The 26,211-nt window shown below is 36.0% G+C and overlaps 1 protein-coding gene across 1 annotated transcript; it reads right to left on the bottom strand.

Moving 5' to 3' along the window:
• ppp6r2b (protein phosphatase 6, regulatory subunit 2b) lies at positions 1 to 25,319 on the bottom strand. The gene is made up of 25 exons (XM_042744462.1): positions 25,052 to 25,319; positions 23,772 to 23,904; positions 20,851 to 21,110; positions 19,655 to 19,841; positions 19,427 to 19,564; positions 18,341 to 18,408; positions 18,079 to 18,192; positions 17,290 to 17,403; positions 17,083 to 17,209; positions 16,836 to 16,988; positions 16,022 to 16,213; positions 15,551 to 15,615; positions 15,320 to 15,435; positions 15,121 to 15,206; positions 14,935 to 15,032; positions 13,785 to 13,836; positions 13,462 to 13,589; positions 13,237 to 13,391; positions 12,991 to 13,153; positions 12,836 to 12,909; positions 11,446 to 11,650; positions 4,241 to 4,392; positions 3,584 to 3,680; positions 2,393 to 2,517; positions 1 to 2,301 (listed from the first exon to the last, which is right to left on the bottom strand). The coding sequence occupies exons 3-25, from the start codon at positions 21,075 to 21,077 to the stop codon at positions 2,069 to 2,071; spliced, it is 3,069 nt and encodes a 1,022-aa protein (XP_042600396.1). The 5' UTR covers positions 21,078 to 21,110; positions 23,772 to 23,904; positions 25,052 to 25,319; the 3' UTR covers positions 1 to 2,068.
• Between the last annotated feature and the right edge of the window lie 892 nt (positions 25,320 to 26,211).

The following is a 26,211-nucleotide window of genomic DNA, read 5'->3' as shown; positions in this document are numbered from 1 at the left end:
TAACAGATTCATTATTTAATTATTCACTCACTGGAATTAAAAACGTGACAAGTCTAGCTACTGTTTGAAACATTTTGCATAGGCTACTGAATGACAGTATTTTTTTAAAAGCAGTATACAGTATATACTAGGTTGTATACAGTGTATAAAAGTATACTAATATACTATCTGTGTTTGACAAATGTAACGGTCTGTCATCCCAAAATTCATTCCTTCTTACTTTGCACAAGATAAAAAGACAAAGTAATAAATACACTGATGCAGTACAATGACTGAATGAGTTGTGTGTGTGTGTGTGTGTGTGTGTGTGTGTGTGTGTGAGAGAGAGAGAGAATATATAAACGGATCTAGTTCTGACTGGGAACCGCTCTCCGCTGTGTGTTTTGATGTGTATATTTCTAATATCCTCGGGGCTGTTCATTTATGAATGCTTAGGATCGAGGAGAAACATCTGATCTCTCTCTTTATCCTCATATTTCTCTCTCTTTCAACATACAGGAACACGAACAAACACTCTAAACCCATATAAGACCATCAACAGCATATTATGGCCACATTCTGTCACAGTGTCTTTCTGAAGGAGTTTTGTGTGAATTAGTCACTGTGATTATGTTCAAGTCAGAAAAATGTTGTGTGTGAAATGACGTTTGTGAATGATATGGAACAATTTCCCATGACATAGTACCTCAGTAATGGTGTACGCAGTGGCCCAGGTATTTTAAATTTAAATGTCATTTCCCTTTTTTACAGCACGCCCTAAAACAGACATGACGGGATGCGACTTCATCGCTCACCTGTCTGTTCTCAATGGAAAAAACGAAGATGCCACGTGGCCAGTCAGGACATTTTGATTAATATTCAGGTGTGCGCAGAGGGATTTTAGACAAATGAGATTTCACAGTGGGTGGAGCTACAGAAATAGGAGTCACGTGATCAATAAATGTTGATTTTTATATTTCTGCGTAGGCCCTATGCCGTTGTCACGGTCATGACTGGTTTGGATAAAAACTCGGGAAAACAAGGGAAAAAAAATATTTTCTTTTGTCGTATTATTGCGTCACATCTGATTAGGACGCGATGTAGTGTTTGTTATTCATTCAAAAATACACAGTTCAAAGGTTTGAGGTCTGTAAGATTTCTAATGCTTGTGAAAGAAGTCTCTTATGCCCACCACAGCTGCATTTATTTGATCGAAATTAAATGAAAAAAGTAATATTTTGAAATATTATTACAATTTAATATACGTTTTGTATTTTAATATATTTTAAAATGTCATTCCTGTAAGGCAAAGCTGATGTTTCAGCAGCCGTATTATATTATCAATGTTGAAAACCGTGCTACTTAATATTTATGTGGAAATTTTAATACTTTTTTTTTTTTTCAGGAGCCTTTGATGAATAGAATAAGTACAAAATGTATTTGAAACAAATCCTTTGTAACATTATAAATGTATTTACTGAATCACTTCTGGTCAATTTAAAGCATCCTTGATGAGTAAAAGTAGTTATTTCTTTCAGGGGGGAGAAATAGAAACCACAAACCTTTGAATGACAGTGTATCTTTTTGGAAAATAATTTTGTCCCTCCCAAACAGTGTTTTTCGTTCAGTGTGGCAGACAGACATACCAAGAGGGAATGCTGCCATAATTTGCAAAGTACAGTTGAAAGCTCCCAGTGCTCCCAGATTCCTAAGAATTGCATCTTGTTGAAAGGCCATGTGGCCACTGGCCAAAAGATAATTACCCGCGTCCATGGTTGGCACTGAAAAACCGCTTATAGGCAGGGCCGTCTGCGCTGTCCAATCAGAGCTCAGTCTAAAGCTGATTGACACATTCTAATTCTACTGGGTCAAAACATCAAAGGGATTCTTATGTAACATCAAAAAGGAACTGTCCTAAATAGTGCACTTGATGTGGACTTGCAGTCTCATGGTCTTCACTTGCACGTGTCTTTTAGGTGCCAAAGCTACAGAGTGTCCCATCTGTGAATTTTATAATTCACAGGCTCATGCTATGTTTTTTAGTGAAGACCTCACATGTATGTTCCTTGTGTTTCTGTGTGTTTGTGTGTCAGTGTGTGAGCACGTAGATGAGCTCGTCGATCGGCGCCGTCTCTGAAGGCTCCAGCAGTCTGAACGTCTGGCTGAAGGTGATGAAGTGTGTGAAGAGCGTGTTGAGCTGCGGGTGTAACTCCACGGCGATGGCGTCCTGGTAGTGAACGCTGAACAGGTGAGCCAGCGTGCGGAAGAGCATCACAAAGATCTTCTGTATCAGGAACATGAATCCAGAAGGGAACGCTGAACCTAAACACACACATACACAGTCACTTCTGTGTGTTCGGATCATTTTCAGCTCATTAGACTAAGGCAAATTCTGATGGTGAGAACCTCATACCGGCCTTGGTGGGAAACACCCGCTCATCTGTGAGAATCTCCTGAATGTAGGACAAGGCGTAGTCGATGTAGATCGGAGCTGAACACTTCAGTTTCTTCCCCTGATCGTCTGTCCATTCATACAACCTGAAAAGGCAAACAAATGACAAAAAATTGCAATTGTAACCATGAAATATTTTAGATAAGTTTTTACTAGTGCTGTCAAATGATTAATCACATCCAAAAAAAAATTGTTGTTTACATTATATATGATTGTGTTCTGGGTATATTTATTACGTATATATAAATACACAAACATACAGTATATATTTTGAAAATATTTACATGATTATACATTTATATTCTTATATTTTATATTATATATATGTAATATATAAACATAACATTTTTCTTAAATATATACATGCATAAAAAAATATACACAGCACACACACACAAATTATGTAAAGAAAAACTTTTATTTTGGATGCGATTAATCATTTGACAGCACTAGTGTTTACAGTACTATTTCTGTAGCTGATGATTATTAAATGACTACTGTATATTCTGTGATTAACATGTAGAATCACTATAATGATCTGTGTTATCACTATAATCCCCTGTATATTTACTGTAATAGTGCTGCGGCATGAATTAATTATACAGTTGCATTTTTGTACTATTGATGTTGTTTTTGCTGTCACTGCTGTTGTTTGTTATGTGACAACAAAGCTACTTGTTATGTAATGCTGGTTTTGGGATTTTTTTTAAAAAATATTAATTTTATTTAAAATCACATGCTGATTGTCATCATTGGGTGTGGATATCTGCATTCATATCTGTATCCATGCAAATCATATTAAAATAAACCAGCTATAACAACCACAACTATTACTACTACTATATATATATATATATATATATATATATATATATATATATATATATATATATATATATATTTTACTTTCAGTGTTTCATACATTTTTTATCGTAGTTTATTTAATCCTGTCTTTGCCTTACAGTGTAGTTTTCATCAAAATACCATATTGACTACATAGCTACTACTGTAAAAATGTTGTGATATTGTATTGTTAACTATAATAAACTGTTGCTTGGTAAGGTGTACATATGCCACATTTTTTGCCTGTATTCAAGCTGTGAATTTAGTCTCTTTTATCTAGCTGTAATGAAGTGTGTTTGTTCTGCTCACATGTTTCTTGAGCTCTTGGCTGCCGGACACGTGGTCAATGAGCAACAATCAGACAGAGCGCTGAAGAAGAGGGTTGTGTGCTGGAAAAACGACACCGCTGGAAGAGATGGTAAGATGAGTTAACACACATTACACACACAGAGACGAACAAACCCACAGACCTTAACTATCTGATGCATAGTGCAAACAAAAATGGCCTTTGTCTCAAACTGTTTTTTCTCTGTAGTACATACTATTTTTGTTGTGTATTTTTATTTAGTTTTTTTGTTTTTTATTGTAAGTGGGTGGTTCCAGGTCAGAACAAGTTAAGCTACAGACCAGCCTTTATTCAAATGTCTAGATATGTGAGCCAAGCCCAGCACATTCCCATCATTCCTTTACATATTTCTGAACAATATAGATATGTTGAGAAATATTTGACATGTTTCCGTCTCTAGTGTATTGTTTCAGCCCTGAATTACTCACTCATTTTTGAGTGTGTCATCATTTTTTGACCACTGCGTGTTTAACTGGCATTATGTGCATTTTGACTCGTGTGTGTGTGTGTGTGTGTGTGTGTGTTACTTTTTACTTTTTTTAAATATTCGTTTTAATGAATTTTGATATGGTTGTTTCTGGCATTAATTTTTTATGTTTTGTTTGTGTTTGAATACTCACTGTTTGTTGCTATCCACTCCTGCTGGTCGATGCCGGGCGGCAGGGCAGAGAGGGTCAGAAGGTCGAGATCAGTGATCCGTCTGGACAGGAAGTGATCTTTCAGGTAAGGTTTGACCTCAGCAGACGGGACTATATGTTGACTGTTTTTCTTTCTGTCAGCACACACAGTCAACAGAATACTCGATCAGAATCCACAGCAGAGAAATGTATTACATTTTGATAAAAGCTCTTTTTTTATACATAAATTTACACTAAACACTTATCACTTGAGCACAATATGACCAGGAATGGAGGGTCAAAGAGAGTCATTCATGAATTTAGTTTTATCCAAAAAGGAAAAAAGAAATTAATTAAGGAGCCAACAATATTTGTAATATACAATGCAAGGTTTATTTGACAACTAGATTAAGAAGCAAGCCGGAGAAGAGTGGAAATGCATAAATCTCTTTGAAATGTGCTGATATATAGCTGCAGTATGTGCCTGACTGGCTTTGCGATGGGAAATTCTTTTACAGTCTGCTAGTTAATTTGTGTTCAAATAGTTATGCTGTTGAGGAAACAGTTTGCAAACACACAGTGTGATGTTACACAAGGACACACAGGGATTTAGTTTGGTTTAGGTTGTCATGTGTGAACATGGGGCTGGTCAGGTACTGTATATGCTGAAGGAGGCTGTGTTTTCCGACAGCATTAGTGAGCAATCAGCACATTCTTACTGGAAAGAGTGCTGCTTTCTACTGTAGACAGCGTTTGTCATTTTCATTTAAGCAAATGAGAAAAACCACACACATGCTGGCCTGACGGAGCACGCTGAGTGTGTGAACGCAGAGAAAACAGACCTCTGAATTCAGCCTTGAAATAATAACTGATAGTGTGTGTTTGTGTGCGGTGGGAGGTTTGAGACAGTGGCCTTGACCTGACTGATTAAAACAGGCTGTTGAATATCTGACATATGGTTGTCCAAAAACACCTGGGTACTAATGCCACACTTATGCAATGTACAAATGTTATTGCATTTATGTCTATTGCACACACAGAGGTTCAGTTTTTTGCTCATTACCTACTGACGTATGCATCACCTTTTTAAAACTGATGAGATTCTCATCACACCCTGTTGCATTATCGCATGATTTCATCTAAATCAGCCACTCTGATGAGAGTTTTTTTCAGCAACATGCCTCAGGCATCACCTGCAGCACATCTCATCACTGTGCTGAAATACTATGTTTACCATGCCTTTAATGGCCACTTGAGGAGATGTAATGTTTTTTTTGTGTGTTTTTGAAAAAGAAATACAGATGCTAGTATTAAGTAAATAAGAGTAAATAATAATAATAATAATAATAATAATAATAATAATAATATATATATATATATATATATATATATATATATATATATATATATATATATATATATATATATATATATGTATTGATATTGATATTGTTTTGTTTGTTGTTTTCCAATTTTTTAATGCACATTTTATGGCTGTAGTCATAAATAACTTGTGTAACTTGTTTGTTTAATAGGAAACTCAAAAAAACAATGTGAATGGTTAGTATTATAGTTAGTATTTCCTTGATGTGAGGTTAGATTCTATTAGATAAGGATCACGTTAGATACAGCAGTTTAAAATATTAACAAGTAAAAGAGCCATGTATTTCTAATTTAGAAGTGACTGACCTACAAAAGTACCTACAAGTACAATGATATTTATAATGCACATACCATGGTTTTGTGTATATAATATCAAGGTATGCAAGTACCATGTAACTGTACTATTACATATGAAAATACATATGCCTATTTCATGTTTAATGCTTATGTGAAGATTAAAGTGTTGGTTTCAAAATGACCAGTTGCACTCATGCAGAGGTGTGCGTTATGTAAATACACAGGCCGCGGCAGGTGTGTTTACCCATAAACCCTTGTGCAGAGGGTCCATGTTTTCACACACAAACACACATGGACTTGAGGAAGTTTCCTTTCAGTCTTTTTCCAACATGAAGCCCAACTGAAACTACTGATATGCTCACACACATTCTCTCTCTCTGAAGATATGCTGGTGCTTATCTCTTCAGCAGACATTTGTCTGATGTATGCATTCCTTATTTGACTGCCTATCTAGTGTGTGTAGGTGCAGTATATACTCACACTTTGAACAGGCTGACATTGGTGTAGTTTGCCTTCAGAGCGCTGACATCCTCTTCATCAGAGCTGCTGTAACTCTGACATCCCCCCATATCCAGGATTCTTCTACCCATTAAAGGTCCTCAGAAACACACATGCCTCATTCAGACTCAAACACACCGATGCACCTGTCACGTAAACAAACATCGTTTTCATCTACATGATGTCCAGTCCTGGTCTACGTCCAGACTGTAGCTCCGTCCAGCATTCTTTCTGGTTTCTTGCTGGTAAATGTGTTTGTGTTCTCTCCGCTGTTCTTTGTGTGTCCTACACTTCAGGCTGCGTCTCCTTGTCTCCAGTGAAGCAGACGGACAGGTTCCACCAGTAGTGAAAAATATTTACTCTCTTACACACTCAAAGTCACGCCCACTTACCCAAGCTGCCCCGCCTCCTTTCACTGGAGGCACCGCCCTCTTGTGCCTCCAGGGGAACTTTCACTTTAAGTGCACTTCACACAGGATTGGTGGAATTTGCTGTCAAGTTTTGTTCATTCCTTATTGTTTTCATGTTCATGATGACATAAGGCAAATCATCAGGTGAGGTGTACCCAAACTTGCATTTGGACATTTTAAAATACATTGAAAAAATCTATGAATTGTATTGCATTAGGTATAAAGTTAAGTCCTCATTTGATTAAAATTAGTTAACATGAATTAACAATAAACAATACTTTCACATCATTTATTAATATAGGTTAGTTTCAAAATGTATTTATTTTTTTTAATCAAAAGTTGTGTTAGTTAATCCACTCTGAACCATGAATTATTAACTTAAATTAAAAATGCTGTAAATTATATATATATATATATATTGCTCATTGTTAATGTTAGCGAATACAATAACAGATGAGACCATATTATACAGTGTTACCAATGTATATTAATTTAGCATTTTTAATCAGGCACTGAAGGGCTAAACATTTTGCAACAATTTACAAAATAATACTTGTTATTGTTGTGCAATCCATAATTTCTGTGAAAAAGTGAACCTACTTTATTTAACATGTTGATATATTTTGTCATCAATAAACTTAAGGCTATATAATAGTTGAGATCTGAGATCACATTCATAATTATCTTTAAATGATTTTAAAGTTTTTTTTTTTGTCTCGTTCTTTGAATGATTCATGTGTAATAAATGTGTATAATAAATAAACTTGCCTTGGTTTGCCAAAGTAAAAAAACAATACATTGCAATTAAATTTTTTAAAAATTAAATAAAAATTAACATGAAGCACATTAAGTTGTTTATTTTAGCATGTTTATAGTTATTTTTTCCCCCCACAATTTATACATTGGCTGTACCTTTGGGGTAACAATTTACAATAAGGTCACAACTAGATTAACTGCATTAGCCAATGAACTAACAATGAAAAATATTTAATGAAGTATTGGTTAAAAGTAGTAAATGAAGTTAGTTTTACCTAACATGATTAAATGGAAGTGTGTTAACATTAACAATAAACAGTTAATGACCATTAACAAATGTTAAACACTGTAACAAATGCATTGCTCATTGTTAGTTAAGGTTAATGCAGTAACTAACAATTTAATGTGACCTTTTTCTAACGTGTTACCTACCTTTGTTTACCCAATTATATTGTAATTTTGACACTTTAAAAAAAAAAAAAAAGCAGACTGTGTTCCTAGTCTGCAATCTCCATTTGTGGAAAGTGCTTTCTAGCCAGATGTACTATACATTGTAAAATGACCTTGAACCAATGTTTTAGTACTAACTGGTTAATTATTGTGCATATACATAACTTAAGTTGAATAATTTGGAAAGAAAAAAAGGTGTTTTGGCTTAACACATTTGACACACAAACCCATTTGAAATATTTATTTGTTTGATATCTGATTTTAAAGCCTAACTCTGACAACAGATAACAGGTACAGTATTGCATTTTTACCAAAAAAAGAAAAAAGAAACCACCAGCATCAGTATACATTAAAAAGGCATTTGACTAAATGACAACAGACCTGTGTTCCAGTTTCACACCATGGACAGATGCTCAAGGCAGAACATAACACAAAATATTGTACCAGTTCATAACGTACAGTATGCGTTTGTGTTTTTGGGTACATGAATACATACAAGAGCTGAAAAGAAAATAACCCAACAACAGAAACCTGGCTTTCACAATTTTTCAGCTATAAAATCTTTATGGTGGTGTGGTGGAAGAAGGGGATATGAAACTAACTAAAAGAATGTGAGAATTAGAATCACAAATTGTGACATTATATTAGCACAATTCTTACATCACAGTTTTGATAAAAACTCAGTTCCCTTCTCGTTCATGTTCTGCTAATGCATCGGAGCAAATGACAAAAATGATTAACAGCAGCAAAACTCGCTAAACCCGTTTACGGTATCTGACAGATCAACTAAACATCTAGACATCTTAGGAAATGCCTGTTACACAGAAAAAGTGGTTAATACAGACCTGTATGTACGCGGAAGACGAGATAAAGGGGGATTAGTGTCTTACCTTGTCTTTCTAGTAAAGACCACAACTAAGTGGCAGTATTGAAGTGCTGAATTAAATTTAACCACAAATATGAATGAAGTAACGATGAGAAATGAGAAATAGAACCCTGTCATCCATAACGGGAGAAAGATGGAATATTAAAGAAAATATTTGGCAAAAATAATAAAAGAAAATAAAATCAAACGTATAAATATGAATTACATTCAAGCACAGAGCCTGGTACCGATCAGTCGACATTTCTCTCCGGTCTCGCTCACAAACACACTCGCACATGCAAACGTCTGCAATTTTAACTACACAACACACGACTTGTAAACTCAAAAATGCACATAGACCAAACTCCGACCGAGGGCTCTCGTTATCGTCCCGCCACTAACATCCCATTGCATTTGGTATCAAAATCAAGTTATTAAAAGTGCAAAAACAAACTGAAAACACACCGAGCCTCTTCAACATTCACACACACTCGCTCTCACAAACCGTTTGTGTGCCTGTGTGCACATTTCAAAGCTACATTACTAATAAAAAAGAAAACAAACCCAAGAAATTATTCATACTATTATTGCTATCTCTCTAGATTCAAATGGACACTGCAGTGTTTGCTAGTAATTAGTCATAAAAAATATAATATTAAGTGTACATATCGTAAAGAATACACATTGACAATTATTAATAAGACCTGACAGTGATATAGGAAGATGTGATTAAAGATACATGTGCACGTGTTAAACACTGATGTGTCATTCTCTGATATTTCAAGGCACACGCGCCCTCGGTTCTTCTTTTGCACACAGACTCGCTCTGATACTCCACGTTCACCTGAGTTCATTCTGATACCAACCACACACACAAGAATATGAAGAGTCAAACAGCCTTACACAAACATGTTACAAGGGATAGTTCACTCAAAAACTTAAACAGTGTCATCATTTACTCACCCTCAGTCTAAAGTCTAAATAAATGCAAATCAGAATTCATAATGGAGGTTAAATTCTATAATGGAGGGAACTTTTTCACCAACAGTTCCACAATATTTCAGCCCATTTTTTTAGCATAATGACTAATTTTATTTTTGTTTCTTTTGTCTTTTTTTTGAATTTTGAGTTTTTATTTTAATATGTTTTTATTTTGTGTGAAGGGGAGGAGTGTGAATTCTATTAAATATCTTCTTTTGTGTTCTTTAGAAGAAAGTCATTCATGTTTGGAACAACACGATGAGTAAACCTTTACTTTTAGGTGAACTATCCCTTTTTATATGGAAGCTTGTTTCTTCCACAGAATAAAAAAAAAAAAAAATCAGCATAATTGTGACTTTTCCTCCCTCAGAACTGTGAGTTTTTTTTTTGTTGTTATTATTTTTTTATATTTTGTTTTTGTGTTTTTATATTTTGCTTTTTTTATCTAAACCTTTTTTTCTCACAATTCTGAGGAAAAAAGTTGCAATTACCTTTATTATTTTTTATTCTGTGGCAGAAACAAGCATCCATACTTTCATATAAAAATCAGCCTACAACAAAACAGAAATATTGAGACCTGCTCCCAATTATTTTTGCTCATATATGTGTGTTTTGTGGATGACGGGTGAAGCTGGAAACATAACTGCTGTGGAAACATAAGTGCAAACAAATCCGTACTGAAATCAAATCAGTATTCAGTACCGGGCCCAAGGGCTACAGCAAACAGAGATATCGATCAAGACAGAACACACACACACACACACACACACACACACACACACACACACACACACACTCTCTCATGCACACAGACTTGATTTCTTGCCTGTTCTAAGTGGAAAATACTGGTTCAGAAACATAAAAATAACACTATAAATCACACCTGCAGATGTACCAAGCATATTTACGCACACATGAGAATTCACCTGTGGATGTGCATTATATTCTAGTTCCACAACACTCACACACACACACACACACAGACTGTAGTGGGGCCCCTCTCACAGGGTTCAAAGGTCAGTGTTCCCAACAGTGAAGATGTCTTCATTAGGGAAGACAGAGATCAACTAGAGTACCGCTTATGCTCAAACCAAAAACACCCACGTAACTATACAGCAGACCGATGGAAACGGCAAATGCCAGAGGGAGAGGAAACGTGTTTGAAAACAGGAAGCCACGGCCTTTAACATTTGATGGGTGGAGTAACAGCTGTCATGGGGATGGAGGCGAGCGGCGGGTGAAACGCTGTTACATTGGGCAGTTACTACTGGAGTCACCCCTGCAGAATGAGACAGAGCTATATTTAGACACTTTAACTACAAGTCCAATAGTTTCAGTGGAAAAACACTCACTTCTGCTCCTTGGGTGACTGAGTACCAGTGATGCTTCCTGTTGCCATGCCACCTGTTGCTCTGACATTAGTGTCACTGAAAGACAGTGGAAGGAACATCACTGTGTATATAACGCTTTCTGAGATGTCTTGTCAATATGCAAATTTTTAACAACTGTCTGCAAACAATGTAATAATGCTTAGATGTAATGCATTAATGTGTATTAGCGTGTTTTACCTGATGAAGAGTGCCTTCTCATGTTTTGCATCTACACTGAGTTTAACATTGTCCTTGGTATTGGCTGTGGGGACGCTCTCTGTGATGATGTTGGTTCTGTCCTCCTCTTCCTCACTGTCTGACCCACTGGAGCTGCTGTCGGACGCCACCAGCGGAGCCTTCCTCGCCCCACACACACTCCACACACACGCTGATGAGCCTTTAACTACACAAGACACATGAGCTGATGTTAAGATACCATTTCAAGAGCATTTAGAACAAATGACAATCAAAAGTACTGTAAATACCTAATAAAAATATTACTATTACTACTATTGTTAAATATATGCAAGGTAAATACTAATAACAACAACAATAATAATAATTATTATTACTAATTATACTACTACTAATAATAATTAATAACATCAAACCTTTATAAGCATCTGGCATAGAAAATTAATATTCTTATGGCTAACAGCATTTTGAGGGAGAAAATGTATTAATTTATTTATTATTTATTAAATTTACTTTAATTTATTAAATCAAATGTATTTATATTTTATAAATGTATTAAATTAAAACATTATATATTTTATTAATTATAAAATAATGATAATAATGATTATTATTATTATTACTTCTATTAAGAATTAATAATAATAATGCAAAACATTTCTAAGCATTTTGCATTCTTACATAAGAAATGACTACAAGCACTTAGATGGGAAAATTAAACTAATTAATTACATCAACTACATAAAATAACATTATTTCATTAATATTAGTAGTGGCACTAGTAGTGGTATTAATACTAATAACAATATTTAAATATTAATAATTATAATGATACAATTAAAATGAAATATACATATAAAATAAATTATTACATATAATAAATAATGCATTACTACTACTAACAAAAATATGTAATATTCCAATTTAATAAATTCATTAATGTACCTTTTTAAGTATATATAGAACAAAAATTAATAGTATCAATTACCTAGCAATAAATATATTTATTATTATTATTATTATTAAGTATTTCAAAGTTAATTATAAGTTTTATTATAAATATTATTATTTTAAAAAAACTTTTAAATAGATATTATTTTTAATTTGTTTTTTATATTTTTGATAGAGTTTAGAGTTTGTGAAGTTTTTATATTGCATAATTTTATAATTATTTTAATATTTTGTTTTTGCAAAAATGAAAGATGCTTATAAAAGTTCGGTACCACATTACATAGTTAAGCCAGGATGTTTATTTGTTGTGCATTAGTATAAAGAGAAAAAAATTATATATATATATATATATATATATATATATATGTGTGTGTGTGTGTGTGTGTGTGTGTGTGTGTGTGTGTGTGTGTATATATATGGTATAAGCAGGTAAGCGACTTACTTTCTTCATTTTGGCTCGGTTTGTTTGGATTTTCCGAGTCCACAGGTGAACTGCATCTGGGTCCTGCATCTGAACTGCAGAGCATGAGAATGTTTAGCACAGTGTCTACATGACATTAATACACAATATCGAGTCAAGCACAGTCCCTCTCTCACCAGCAGAAGGGCTGGAAGTCCGTGAAAGTCGCCCATCCCTTCTCCTCCGTCTCACTGAGCTGGGCAGTAGAGCTCCCCCACACACTGGAGCCCGTATCCATCGCGATACTCGTGAAATCCCGACAGCTGAAGTCGTCTTCAAAACTCGCTATCCATCCAGGACCTGATGGGTGATAATCATCTTTCCATTCAGTTATTATATTGGATCAGCTGTCTAGATCCAGATTGCGTGAGCTGTGAACGTACTTTGCGGATCGCTGGACTGCTTGTCCATTTCCTGGTTCTTGGTATTTTCTTGAGTTTGTTTGGTCTCTGGGAACCACTCCATGTCAGGTGACCCCAGACGTCTGCGAGAGCCACCATCCGCCTCGCTCTTCTGAGCGTTTGTCACCAGTCCAAACCTAACGAAGACGAACAGCAGTCAGAGCAATGGCTGTTTTGTGTGTCAACATGTGTGTGTGCTTTATGAACCTGCTTCTGGCTTTCACTTGTGTTGCATAGTTGATTTCTTTATCCTCCCAAATATCTTCCTCCTCCTCAGCATCATCAAAAGGCCGGATTCTCTCCTTTGTGCGAGTCTCAAAGATGGCAGAGCTCGCCTGAGAGATGAGAAAAAACAGGAAGGGTTAGCTAGAGTGAGAAAGGAAGCTAAACGAGTGTAAATAAGAAGAAAACAAACAAAAACATGGAAAGGATGATATTATAACCCAGAATGGGGGGAAAAAACTTAATAAACTTAAACTTAATAAGAATATAGAACAAATAATAAAGAATTAGCATTAGGTAATACTCACCCCCTCATCCACCAGGTTAAATTTGATCTCTGTGATTCGATCGAACGTGGCGCTGCACGAAAAACAGACACAGAAACGTAATCAAATATAAACCTGTATCAATAAACATAATTATTAGGGATGGGCGATATATATCGCATATGATTGTCACGCGCATTTCGTCAGTAAAGCCGGTTCCCTGATTAGCGCTAAATCGCCATCACCTGCTTTCAAATGGAGCGGCATTTAATATATAGAGCCGTAGATCACTGACAAGCTACGAAGATGAATCGCCTTTGATAATGAACGCGATATTGCGTAGCTTGTCAGTGATCTACGGCCCTGTCTATTAAATGGCGATTTAGCAGTAATCAGGGAACCGGCTTTACTGACGAAATGCGCGTGACAATCGCATGCAATATATCGCCCAGCCCTAATAATTATAAAATTAAATTAAATTAAATTGCTGGACATCGTGTAACTGCATGTTTGTATGAAGCACCAAATGTAAGAAACTTTTCTTTTCTAATTATGGTAAATTTACTGTAGGTAAACAATAATTTAAAGTGCCCCTATTATGGATTTCTGAAAATTACCTTTCATGCAGTGTGTAACACAGCTCTAAGTGAATGAAAACATCTGGTAAAGTTTTAAATCTATAAGTGCACTGTGTATAAAGTTATTGTCTCTCAAAAGAAAGAGTCGACTCTGAATCATTGAAACGAGTTGTTTTGAAAACGAATCCCAAGCCGTTTCATGTTGATGTCAACATGAAACATTAGCATATTGCCCGCACACTAGTTAGTCCTTTCTGTTGGTCTGAAACAAAATGCAAAATCATTCTTTGCCACTAGGTGCCGCTTTTGGATCGGTAAAATAGTGGTTTCCCCGGTAATGCTGTACACAAAGCAGCACTGCGCTCAAAAACGCTGCTTTATCAAGCATTACAGTCATGATGCGGACCAATCACCGCAGATTAGCGTCACACAAAAGTGGTGTTTGGAAAAATTATTCGTTGAGCGAATCGTTTGAGAGTCGTTGAGCAAGTATGGTAGAAATAAATGCTAAATCTAATTGAATGTTATATTTTAATAATTAACAATTATTTATTTAACTACTGATTAATTTAATACTCAAATCTCTAAATCTAAACCTTTGTACAGGGAATCACCTGATTCTGCCGTCATGGTCTCCAAATTCATCGTCATTCAGTCCAAACTGATCAACAAAGTTGGCCGTCATTTGCTGGATCTGATAATCTGAGAACACCTGTGTTAAGAGCAAGATGCTTATTAAAGGTGATTTGTAATTTTTGATGTAAAATACTCCCTGTGATCGTCTTTGTGTGAAAGCTCACCAGGTCTGCTGTGTTCTTCTTGTTAGTTTCTGTTAGCGTTTCATTCACAAACTGCTCCCAGCGTGCTTTATAGTCCTCTGGTAGCTCTGTCATACACAAACATACCAAATATTTGAAGATAAGGAATGTGTATAAGCATATAATGTGTCAATCACACACAAATCCACCCAAAACCACTCGCAGTGTGTGAGTCAGCTACCTTTTATTAGCTGTGCGATTTGGGTCTGTTCCTGTTCTCTCTCTGCATTCTGCACCACTGTGTTGGCAATCCTGGTCAAATGACCCATATAGCCTTTTCTCATGCCTCCAGCTTCCCTATTACATACACACACGGACAGATGCTTTTATTACTATCTAATATAATATACAAATACTCAACCAGCATACTGACGTATTGACACAGCTCACGTATATTTAAATTAGTCCTTACTGTGTTTTGTCATTTTCCTCCCAAGCATCCAAAATCCTCTGAACCAGCCTGCAGTCCTTCAGCAGCTGCACACACACACAATCATATCACAATGACGTACACAGATTTCACAAGATGCATTTTCATTTCTGACAATTAATGCGGTTGCACTTTATTTTACAGTATGTGTACTTATATGTACTTATAGTGTACTTACAGTGTATTTATCTAAGAAAGTTCTGGTAATACAAGGTAACTACATGGGGTAGGGTTAGGTTTAGGGGTAGGTTCAGGGTTAGTACCTAGTTATTACATAGTTATTGTAATTACTAAAATAAGTACATAGTATGTACATGAGGAACAGGACTGTAAAATAAAGTGCTACAATTAATGCCATGGGCAGAACAAATGGAATAACTTGTATAGAAGTGAAACTCCAAGCCAAAAATGTACAGTAAATGTGAAAAAAATGTAAGTGAGGGTCATACTTACATGCTTTATCATGTCACAGCATGTGAACATGTCAGTTTTTTCTGAGTTCTGTGTGTCTTGTGTTTCCAGCTGAATCTGATCTGGACTGTCGTGTGTTTTCCCGTTCGGTGTCGTCTGGTTAAGGATGGCAGAGACACAATGCTCTACTTGGATGTGTAGGAAGTTATTCCAGGAGAATTTGAAAAACAAATCCTATAGAGAGTAATTGAGAAAGAGTAAGAAAGAGCATTTAAGAAAAAGCATCAAGGCCATGCTTGTTTGACCAAAAATACAGTAATTTTTTTTTTAAATAAAAAATGTTGTATATAATTTATTCCTGTGATCAAAGCTGAATTTTCAGCATCATTACTCCAGTCTTCAGTGTCACATGATCCTTCAGAAATCATTCTAATATGCTGATTTGATGCTCTAGAAACATTATTATCAATGTTGAAAACAGTTTTGGAAAAAAAACATGATAGTTTTTTTCTCTTGTCTGATAAACAGAAAGATCAAAAGAACAACAATTATTTGAAATCATTTGTAAATTTTGTAACAAATATCTTCACTGTCACTTTTGATTAATTTAAAACGTCTGTGCTGAATAAAAGTCTTATTTCTTTAAAAATAAAAAAATAATAATTTAAATATATAAATAAAATAATTTCTTACAAAAATGAAACTAATAAAACTATCCTGAAAATACTGTCTGAAGAGTCTAAATATCCAGAAAGATGAAAAAGTGTAACATTTTAAATAAAAATAAAAAAAATGATAGGACCTAAGAAAGAAAACATTTTATTTGTTTGTTGACTAGAGTAAGAATGACTGATACCAGCAGCAGGTTGATCATGTTCAGCTGGCAGAGCTCGAGGTGGATTCTGGGAGCTCTGGTGTACAGAAGAGCAGCCATCAGTCTGGATGCATGCAGTCGCGCGTTGCCAAACGGCTCCTCCAGGACGCCCATCGTGGTCAACATCACACATTTCTGAGCACACAGAGTCGAAACATCCTCAATATGACATCTTCCAGTGATTTTGTTTTGTTTAAGACTTGTGATAAAACTGCAGGAACAGACCGACCTTGGGTGGGTTCAACAGAAGGTGGTGGAAGTGCTTTAGATGTGGTTGGATGCCCATTAAAATACTGTTGTTTACAGTGTAAGACTTTTCCAATCCCTGAGAGCACGGGTCAATCACCTGCTCAACACTGTTACGCACAGGCACACATGTTACGCTTTAGTAACAGTGAATGTGAGATGAAATATGTCTTGTGTTTGTGTTACTCACCCTGGTCTACGAGTTTCCAACAGTGCGAGTAAAACTTGAGTTCCATTGACAATGCACACTTCACTCTTTTCCCCTTCAAACATGTTCTTCAATAGGGCCTCAACATTCTGCTGTCTGAAACACACACGCATAGCAGCGAGATTTAGATTTCCATCACCTGCTCACCAATGGATGCTCTGCAGTGAATGGGTGCCGTCAGAATGAGAGTCCAAACAGCTGATAAAAATATTACAATAATCCACACCACTCCAGTCCATCAATTAACATTTTAGAAAGTGAAAAGCTGTGTTTGTAGATGTTTTTAACTTCAAACCATCACTTTCCTCTATCCATAATATGGTTTTCTTCAGGAGAATTCAGGAATCAGGAGAAAAATATGCACAAAACAAGCACAGTTTACAAGTGAAAACAGTCCAAAACATGTCTAAAAAATATGTTGGTAAATTTTGACTAGTCGTGTGGATTACGGTGATGTTTTTAGCAGCTGTTTGGACTCTCATTCTGACGGCACCCATTCACTGCAGAGGATCCATTGGTGAGCAAGCGATGTAATGCTACATTTTTCCAAATCTGTTCCAATGAAGAAACAAACTCATCCACATCAGATCATTTTCATTTTTGTATGAAAAGTTTCTGAACTATTCCTAGATAAAGTCTGGTCCACTATGCTGCTGATTCTGACAGACAACCACCCACTTAGACATCAAGACACCGTCTAGCTGACATGAAACGTGACCAAGCACAGTTTGCAGTGAAAGAGACGACACACACACACACACACACACTCACAGCTCTAGTGTTGTGAGCAGAGGGTCGGTGGTCTCTGACGTCTCCTGGAGCAGACTGGCCTGATCTCTGCTCAGACGGATGATGTCACACAGCGTCTGAGATGCGTTCGACTGCGTCTGTGAACACAAACACATTTATAGATCTTCATTCATATTTACTGTTATATATTTGAAAGATACTTAATATTTTATGGTTTTTATTTGATATTTTGTGTTATATATTTTTGTTGTTTGATTAATTTTTTTTTTTGCAGGAGTGTCTGTTCTGTCCGTCGCTGTGAGGGTGTATCAGCTCAATGAGTCTCTGGATCAGCCTCTCTTCATTCAGCCACTGACAACAGAGGACATGAAACATCAAAACAAAATACACAGAGACACAGGCATTTCTTTAGTTTGGAGCATCCCAGGGGTTGATTTTTACTCAATACAGAGATTTAAAATCTTTCGTTTTTTCATTAAGGTTACCTTAAAATGGTCTTGGAAACTTTTCACCATGCATTCATCTAATGGCTTCTGTGTACAGATTGCATTGTTTTCCCCCATCCCACAGTTTAAATATAAATTCAGCATAAATATGTTTAAAATATGAGTTATTCTACTAATTAATGAGTTAAACAAGTCTTTAAATATTATGTACACTACCATTAAAAGTTTGAAGCCAGAAAAAAAAAATACAAGTTTTCTTTTAATAAATGCTGTTCTTTTGAACTTTGTAATCATGAAAGAATCATGAAAAAATAAAGCGTATCATGGTTTCCACAAAAATATGAAGCAGCACAACTGTTTTGAACTGTTTTGCACAAAATTGATAATAATAACTGTTTCTTGCTGATCAGTAAATTGGCATATTATAGAATGATTTCTGAAGGATCATGTGACACTGAAGAATGGTGTAATGATGCTGAAAATTCAGCTTTGCATCACAGGAATAAATTACATTATAACAGAAAACAATTATTTTAAATTGTAATAACATTTCACAGTATTACAGTTTTTATTGTATTTTCCAATCAAATAAATGCAGCCTTTATAAGCATAAAAGGCTTCTTTCAAAAATAATCTTACAGAAATCTATTTTTTTAAATGGTATATAAAAAAAAGTGTATAATAAAGGATTATTTAAAAGTGTCTATTTAGGATGTATAAAACGCTATTAAATTAAGACTAAGAATTGCAACACTGATTTCCAAAAGAGTATGCTGTTAAATTTATTACATCTTCTGAGATGTGCTGAAAGTTTTAATGACTTAGTAGTTTATGTTGTTTCATCAGAATAAGTGTAAGAGAGTTTATTTTTTCAGAGCCAGAAAGTCCACTATATAATGAATCAGCAGGTCGTGTGCACTCACAGTAAGCACTTCCTGTCTGAGACACACGGGCTCCACGCTGCTAATGAGACGCAGCACCAGATCCATCATGGCCGACGTGTCCAAGTGCTTCAACACCTGCCCTATGAAATCCTCCTTGTTCTTTAGGAAACCAATAACCTGATAAATAATACAACAGAGCAAAATGCTGAATGAAAATTAACAGAAACGCAGATTTTCAAACGAGGAAAGAGAGACACGTTTGTGCACCTGCTCTGTCTTGCGGGTGATGAGGTTGCCGAAGGCCTTACTGAAGAAGGAAGCCAATAGAGGATTCAGCGCTGACTTCTGCTCTAGGAAACTATAGAGTGTGTTCATCAGAGACTCATCTCCACCAACTTTATCATTGATGAGGGACACATCGCATGTCAACAGCTCACATGCTACATTAGCATACCTGCATGAGAGACAGAGAGAAAGAACAATATATAACAAGAGAACGATTGATAGATCGCAAATACATTCAGCATACAATGCAAATTGAATGGCAGAACATGAAAGAATGCATCTACATTTATCTTATATTTACTCAAAATTCACTAAAGATATTTAGGAACTGAAAATGTGTGTTATCCACTGACAATGTTGTCTGTAAATTTGCGAATGGACAAAATAGGGTTAACACTACTGTTTATCATCCAAGTGCAATAACTGGCCAAGACGATAATCTCAATATGGCCAAAAATCCTTGTTTAATGGTCAAATTATGATTGTTTAATAAGCCTGTCTAATGATTCCCAGAGGGCCAAATCAGTATTGTTATTGTTAACTAACAATATTATTAATTGTTTCAAGTAATTGAAATAAAGTGGAAATAAAACAAAACAAATACAACTGAAAAACTTATACTAAAATTTAAAAACAGAAGTTTAAGTAGAAGTAAACTTGCTATAAATGAAATAAAAAGCAAAAAGAAATATAAAAACTATTAAAAAAGGAAAAAGCTAAATTACTAAAACTTAAACTAAAATGAACAGAAACTGAAAACATAATAATAATAGCTAAATATATTTTTTTTGTATGTAAATAATACAAAAATAAGACTGGACCAAATACTGATTAAATATTCAGACTATCTTATAAATTTGAAATGAACATAAATCAATCAATAAATAAATATTTCAACACATTTATTATATTAAAATGGCTATCCATCAGCTGATTAATTAAACTAGATAGATTTAAAACGGCCAAATATCTGTTCGAGTAATCAGCCTGCTACACAATCTATAATTGGCCAAATGTCCGCTACTTAATCGGCCTGTCCAATAATCTCAAACTGGCCAAATATCGGACAATTCATTGGACTGAACAATACTTTTGCTCCATCGCAGGCAAAGTTTCAAATCATTTTATTTTAGTGCTGCTCGGAAAGTGCTGATAATCCAGACAGTCTCGTCACTCACTTGTAGCGCAGTCTCTCCTCCCGGTCAGCAGGGGGCTCGTGCGTGATGAGGTTGAGGAGCTCCAGCATGCTGCTGTCCCGAGTGAGGAAGAGGAGGAGGCGCTGGTTCTGGGCCTTGCACTCCTGCAGCACATCATCTTCATCCAGCAGCTCCTGTAGAGTCACATCCTCCTTCTCCAAGAGCTTCTCGATCTGAGAGGAGTTGTGCAGGTCGAACTTCCAGAACATGACTGCAGCTTACAGACGAAAGAGAGAGAGAGCCTGAGACAGACAGAAAGAGAGAGAGAGAGAGAGAGAGAGTTACTCAAAGCAAGCTGGTGTTTCACAGGGTTTGCCGGTCACCACTTATTCACTACACTCTTGGTTAGTCAAAAACGTCGATACAGAACATGCATAATGCACCAGAAGAGATCAATGCATAAATAATGCACAGTAAAATGAACACCTACAGTATAAATAAAACATATTCAAAACAGAGCATGCAGCAACCATTAAACATTCGCAAGTCAGCTGTAATTAAACTCCTGACGAGCAGCATGAGAATCAACTGCATCAGTCAATTAAAGACTAGTAGCTGATCTAAATTCATTTGCCTTTGGGTTTGACTGTCCCTGGACTTCAAACCACATATTGATGGCGTAGGAGTATGTGTAAGTGTAGTAGCTGATCTATTTTGATTTGCATAAATATTAGTTTTCAAAAAGTTTGCTGCTAAACTGCTTTTAGATCTTTGTTTCAGTTGTTTCTGTGATGTACTGAAAATATAATTACAAGCACTTCATACATTTCAAAGGCTTTTATCGACAATTACATGACATTTATGCAAAGAGTCAGTATTTGCAGTGTTGGCCCTTCTTTTTCAGGACCTCTGCAGTTCGACTGGGCATGCTCTCAATCAACTTCTGGGCCAAATCCTAACTGGTAGCAACCCATTCTTTCATAATAACTTCTTGGAGTTTGTCAGAATTAGTGGGTTTTTGTTTGTCCACCCGCCTCTTGAGGATTGACCACAAGTTCTCAATGGGATTAAGATCTGGGGGAGTTTCCAGGCCATGGACCCAAAATTTCAACAACATTCTGGTCCCCGAGCCACTTAGTTATCACTTTTGCCTTATGGCACGGTGCTCCATCGTGCTGGAAAATGCATTGTTCTTCACCAAACTGTTGTTGGGTTGTTGGAAGAAGTTGCTGTTGGAGGGTGTTTTGGTACCATTCTTTATTCATGGCTGTGTTTTTGGGCAGAATTGTGAGTGAGCCCACTCCCTTGGATGAGAAGCAACCCCACACATGAATGGTGTCAGGATGCTTTACTGTTGGCATGACACAGGACTGATGGTAGCGCTCACCTTTTCTTCTCGGGACAAGCCTTTTTCCAGATGCCCCAAACAATCGGAAAGGGGCTTCATCGGAGAATATGACTTTGCCCCAGTCCTCAGCAGTCCATTCACTATACTTTCTGCAGAAGATCAATCTGTCCCTGATATTTTTTTTGGAGAGAAGTGGCTTCTTTGCTGCCCTTCTTGACACCAGGCCATCTTCCAAAAGTCTTCGCCTCACTGTGCGTGCAGATGCGCTCACACCTGCCTGCTGCCATTCCTGAGCAAGCTCTGCACTGGTGGCACTCCGATCCCGCAGCTGAATCCTCTTTAGGAGACGATCCTGGCGCTTTCTGGACTTTCTTGGATGCCCTGAAGCCTTCTTTACAAGAATTGAACCTCTTTCCTTGAAGTTCTTGATGAACCTATAAATTGTTGATTTAGGTGCAATCTTAGTAGCCACAATATCCTTGCCTATGAAGCCATTTTTATGCAACGCAATGATGGCTGAACGCGTTTCTTTGCAGGTCACCATGGTTAACAATGGAAGAACAATGATTTCAAGCATCACCCTCCTTTTAACATGTCAAGTCTGCCATTCTAACCCAATCAGCCTGACATAATGATCTCCAGCCTTGTGCTCGTCAACATTCTCACCTGAGTTAACAAGATGATTACTGAAATGATCTCAGCAGGTCCTTTAATGACAGCAATGAAATGAAGTGGAAAGGTTTTTTTTTAGGATTAAGTTAATTTTCATGGCAAAGAAGGACTATGCAATTCATCTGATCACTCTTCATAACATTCTGGAGTTTATTCAAATTGCTATCATAAAAACTTCAGCAGCAACTTTTCCAATTTCCAATATTTATGTAATTCTCAAAACTTTTGGCCACGACTGTTTGACTTTGGGTTTGATCGTCATTGTATTTCAATACTGATGTTGATGTTTTAGGAGTATCCCTGCATCATGAACAAAACTGTCTAAGGCCTAATATTGCATAATTTGAGTTTCACATGATAACAGAAGAGTTTTCAAATTTTAAATATATATAAAAAAAGGTTTTAGTTCTCAAAGGTTGCGGATTTAATGACAAAGCAATTATTTAAAATGTATAATTGAACTGCAAAAGAGTGGAAAATATTAAAATCTGTCATTTTCCATTGCTGTTTGCAGCAGAAAACATCTGGGCCATGTTTGCATTTTCTTGTCACTGGCCATCATTTTAACCCTGAAATAAGGATTAGGCTTAAAAAAATGTCTGCAGAATTATTCATACATGTGAAAATGGGCTCAGAAATTGAACAAATAATTCTAAACTGGCTCAGACTAAGATGTCTTTGGGGCTAGTTAAAGGATAATACAACTACACTTCTTCACCTGGCAAATGGCTGTCGATAACAAAAATGTTACAAATTGCATCATATTTTATGAGAAAGCCTGACATGCTTTTAATCAGCAGCTTAAAATTAGTAAGAAACAAGTATTGGATTTCATTCAGCAGACATGATGCAGGGCGGTGTTATGTGTAAAATTCATAAGTCGTGATAATAATGGTGGTGTTGTTTATAATTCACCTGCAGAGAATGTTATGCAGTAAATTACCTTTAGTTAGATGGTGTGTGTCCTTAGTTGGGATGCAGAGACCAGTTTACACACATTGGCTTACTAGACTGAGTGGTCAGTGGTCATATAACCCGTCCAGCCACAAGGCTGCCTCACGTTACAACACAGGCACCTGTAGGGACAAAGACAAGTCATCAAGACATGACTAAGACCAGTGAGACGTACAGTCCATCAGATGAGAGCTGAGGAAAGCATGCCATGCACACTTCAATTAAGCCACATCACGCTTCTGTAATGCGACTAACAGTCGGGCTGAATAAGCTCTTGTTCAAACACACATGAAGGTGTTCACACACACACACACACACACACACACACACACACACTCACACACACACACACACACACACACACACACACACACACTGAAAGCATGTTACTTTTAGTCTTTTAATGGGATTAATCAGCGGATATGAGGTCAGCTGCCAGACTAAACTACATCTAACAGTGTCACAGACCATTACTGCACCAACTCTATTACAACACACACACACACACACACACACTTGTATAGAAAACACTCACAGAGACTGAGCAGACACTCAGAGCTGAGCATAAGTATAAAAAAATTATATGCATTATTGAAATCTCCATTTTTTTCTCCACTATATATCACATATTTCAAGGTAGACAGAGATGACAGACAGACAGACTGAAGTGTGTGACAGGACTACAGACATTCTGTTACAATCTGAAGACTGTACAGTTCTTCTCATTCCCACGTTATATTCCACTAAATTACAAACGAAACGTTTTAATGATAACAAAGCGAAATCAAACCCCTCGTTCCAGATCAATGTCAGACAGACACACCGCGGCCTCGCGCAATGTCACTGTCCGCGATCCACCAATCAGAACGCAGAGGCGAGACTCCACACACCAATCAGAACGCTGGGAATTTGCATGCCAGCTTACTGGATGTGACAAAGCATTATAAATGCCTCCACTGCCAAGCGCCTTCAAATCGTATCAAGCTTGTTTGCATAAACGAAAGCAAACATACTCCGGAGCCCAAATAGCGCAATATTACGTCTTATCTAATATCGGAGTAAATTAAAACTGTAAATGAACACACACACACTTCAAGGTGAAAGGCATTTGTGTTTAACATAATCATGGTAATGTTATATTTAATGTCACGTGAGCCCATATGCAGGCCATAAACGCTGTGTTCATAAGAGACGATCGACCAGAATATATACGCATTGATACAGCGATAAATAGCATTACTATAAACAAATAAACTGCTGTGAATTTACCAGTAACACTTGGAGATGTCAGACAAACAGCAGTCTGTGATCGGAACCGTCCTGTAGTCTGTCAGAGGGGAAATGTGAGGTTTGATTGGCGAGGCATCGTCCTGCATCCATACATCCCCCGATATCCTCCCTCCTTCAGCAGCCCTGCTTCAGCACTGGCCCCTCAGAGCTTTAAACTGTGAGCAGAAAAAGATTTTGACATTGTTTCTCCAGTCAAAATGGCTGACCAGCAGACGCGAACGCGCATATGGTGTGTGTGTGTGTGTGTGTGTGTGTGAACGCGCCTGGGCGATCAAACGGAAGCGCTGCATATCATTCCTTATTATAAAATATAAAATTAATATATCCTCCACTATATTTATTAACATTATAATGTTGTATTAACATTATATATGTTAAATGATTTGTATAAAAATAAGCATATTATAATTTAACTTATTTTAAGAAAAATATACACAAAAATCAAAGCCTATAAAATTGTATTTTTCCCAGGTTTTGTAAAAATATAGTCACAGCTGTTATGAATCAATATTTACGGGCCAGTAATGTGGTATGCAGTTACTGTAACTTTTTTTTTAAAGTTTAACTTTTATTCAATTTACTCGCCATCCTTTGTTTTTATACAGTCTATGGTGTAAACACAAAAATAAACATTTATTTAAAAAAATTAAAAATTTAAATACATAGGCCATATATAAAAAAACAATCAAAATATTATTGTCTTTTAATGATTTTTTTAAAAGTGAAAAATAGACATTTAAACATAACAACAGTTATCAGAACTTATTGTGTTTTAGTTTGATTTTGATGCGCAATCATTTTAATTTTTTTTTTGCTTTCTTTTGATCTCTTCTTCTTTGTTGGTTGTAATATGTATCCAAGATGTTCAGTCTTGTTTTTAGGGTCACTTTTGAGCATTCTGTCAAGGGTCTTTGGCTAATTCTGGCACATTTACAGCCATGTTTATTAATGTGCACTGCCCACGTAAACAATAAACTACAAAAAAAAAAAAAAAAAAAAAAAAAAACTTTTTTAAAATTTCATTTAAAATTAAATTTTTATTTTGCACGTTTTTGTGCAAATATTTTTAAGTATATTTTTTTAAAGCATGGAATTACATAAAATCACTTAACTAAGTTAGGTAAAATTAGCAAATAATT

Source organism: Cyprinus carpio, chromosome B18, assembly GCF_018340385.1.
Source record: "Cyprinus carpio isolate SPL01 chromosome B18, ASM1834038v1, whole genome shotgun sequence".
Taxonomy (NCBI): domain Eukaryota; kingdom Metazoa; phylum Chordata; class Actinopteri; order Cypriniformes; family Cyprinidae; genus Cyprinus; species Cyprinus carpio.
This window is presented reverse-complemented; position numbering and strand designations above follow the sequence as displayed.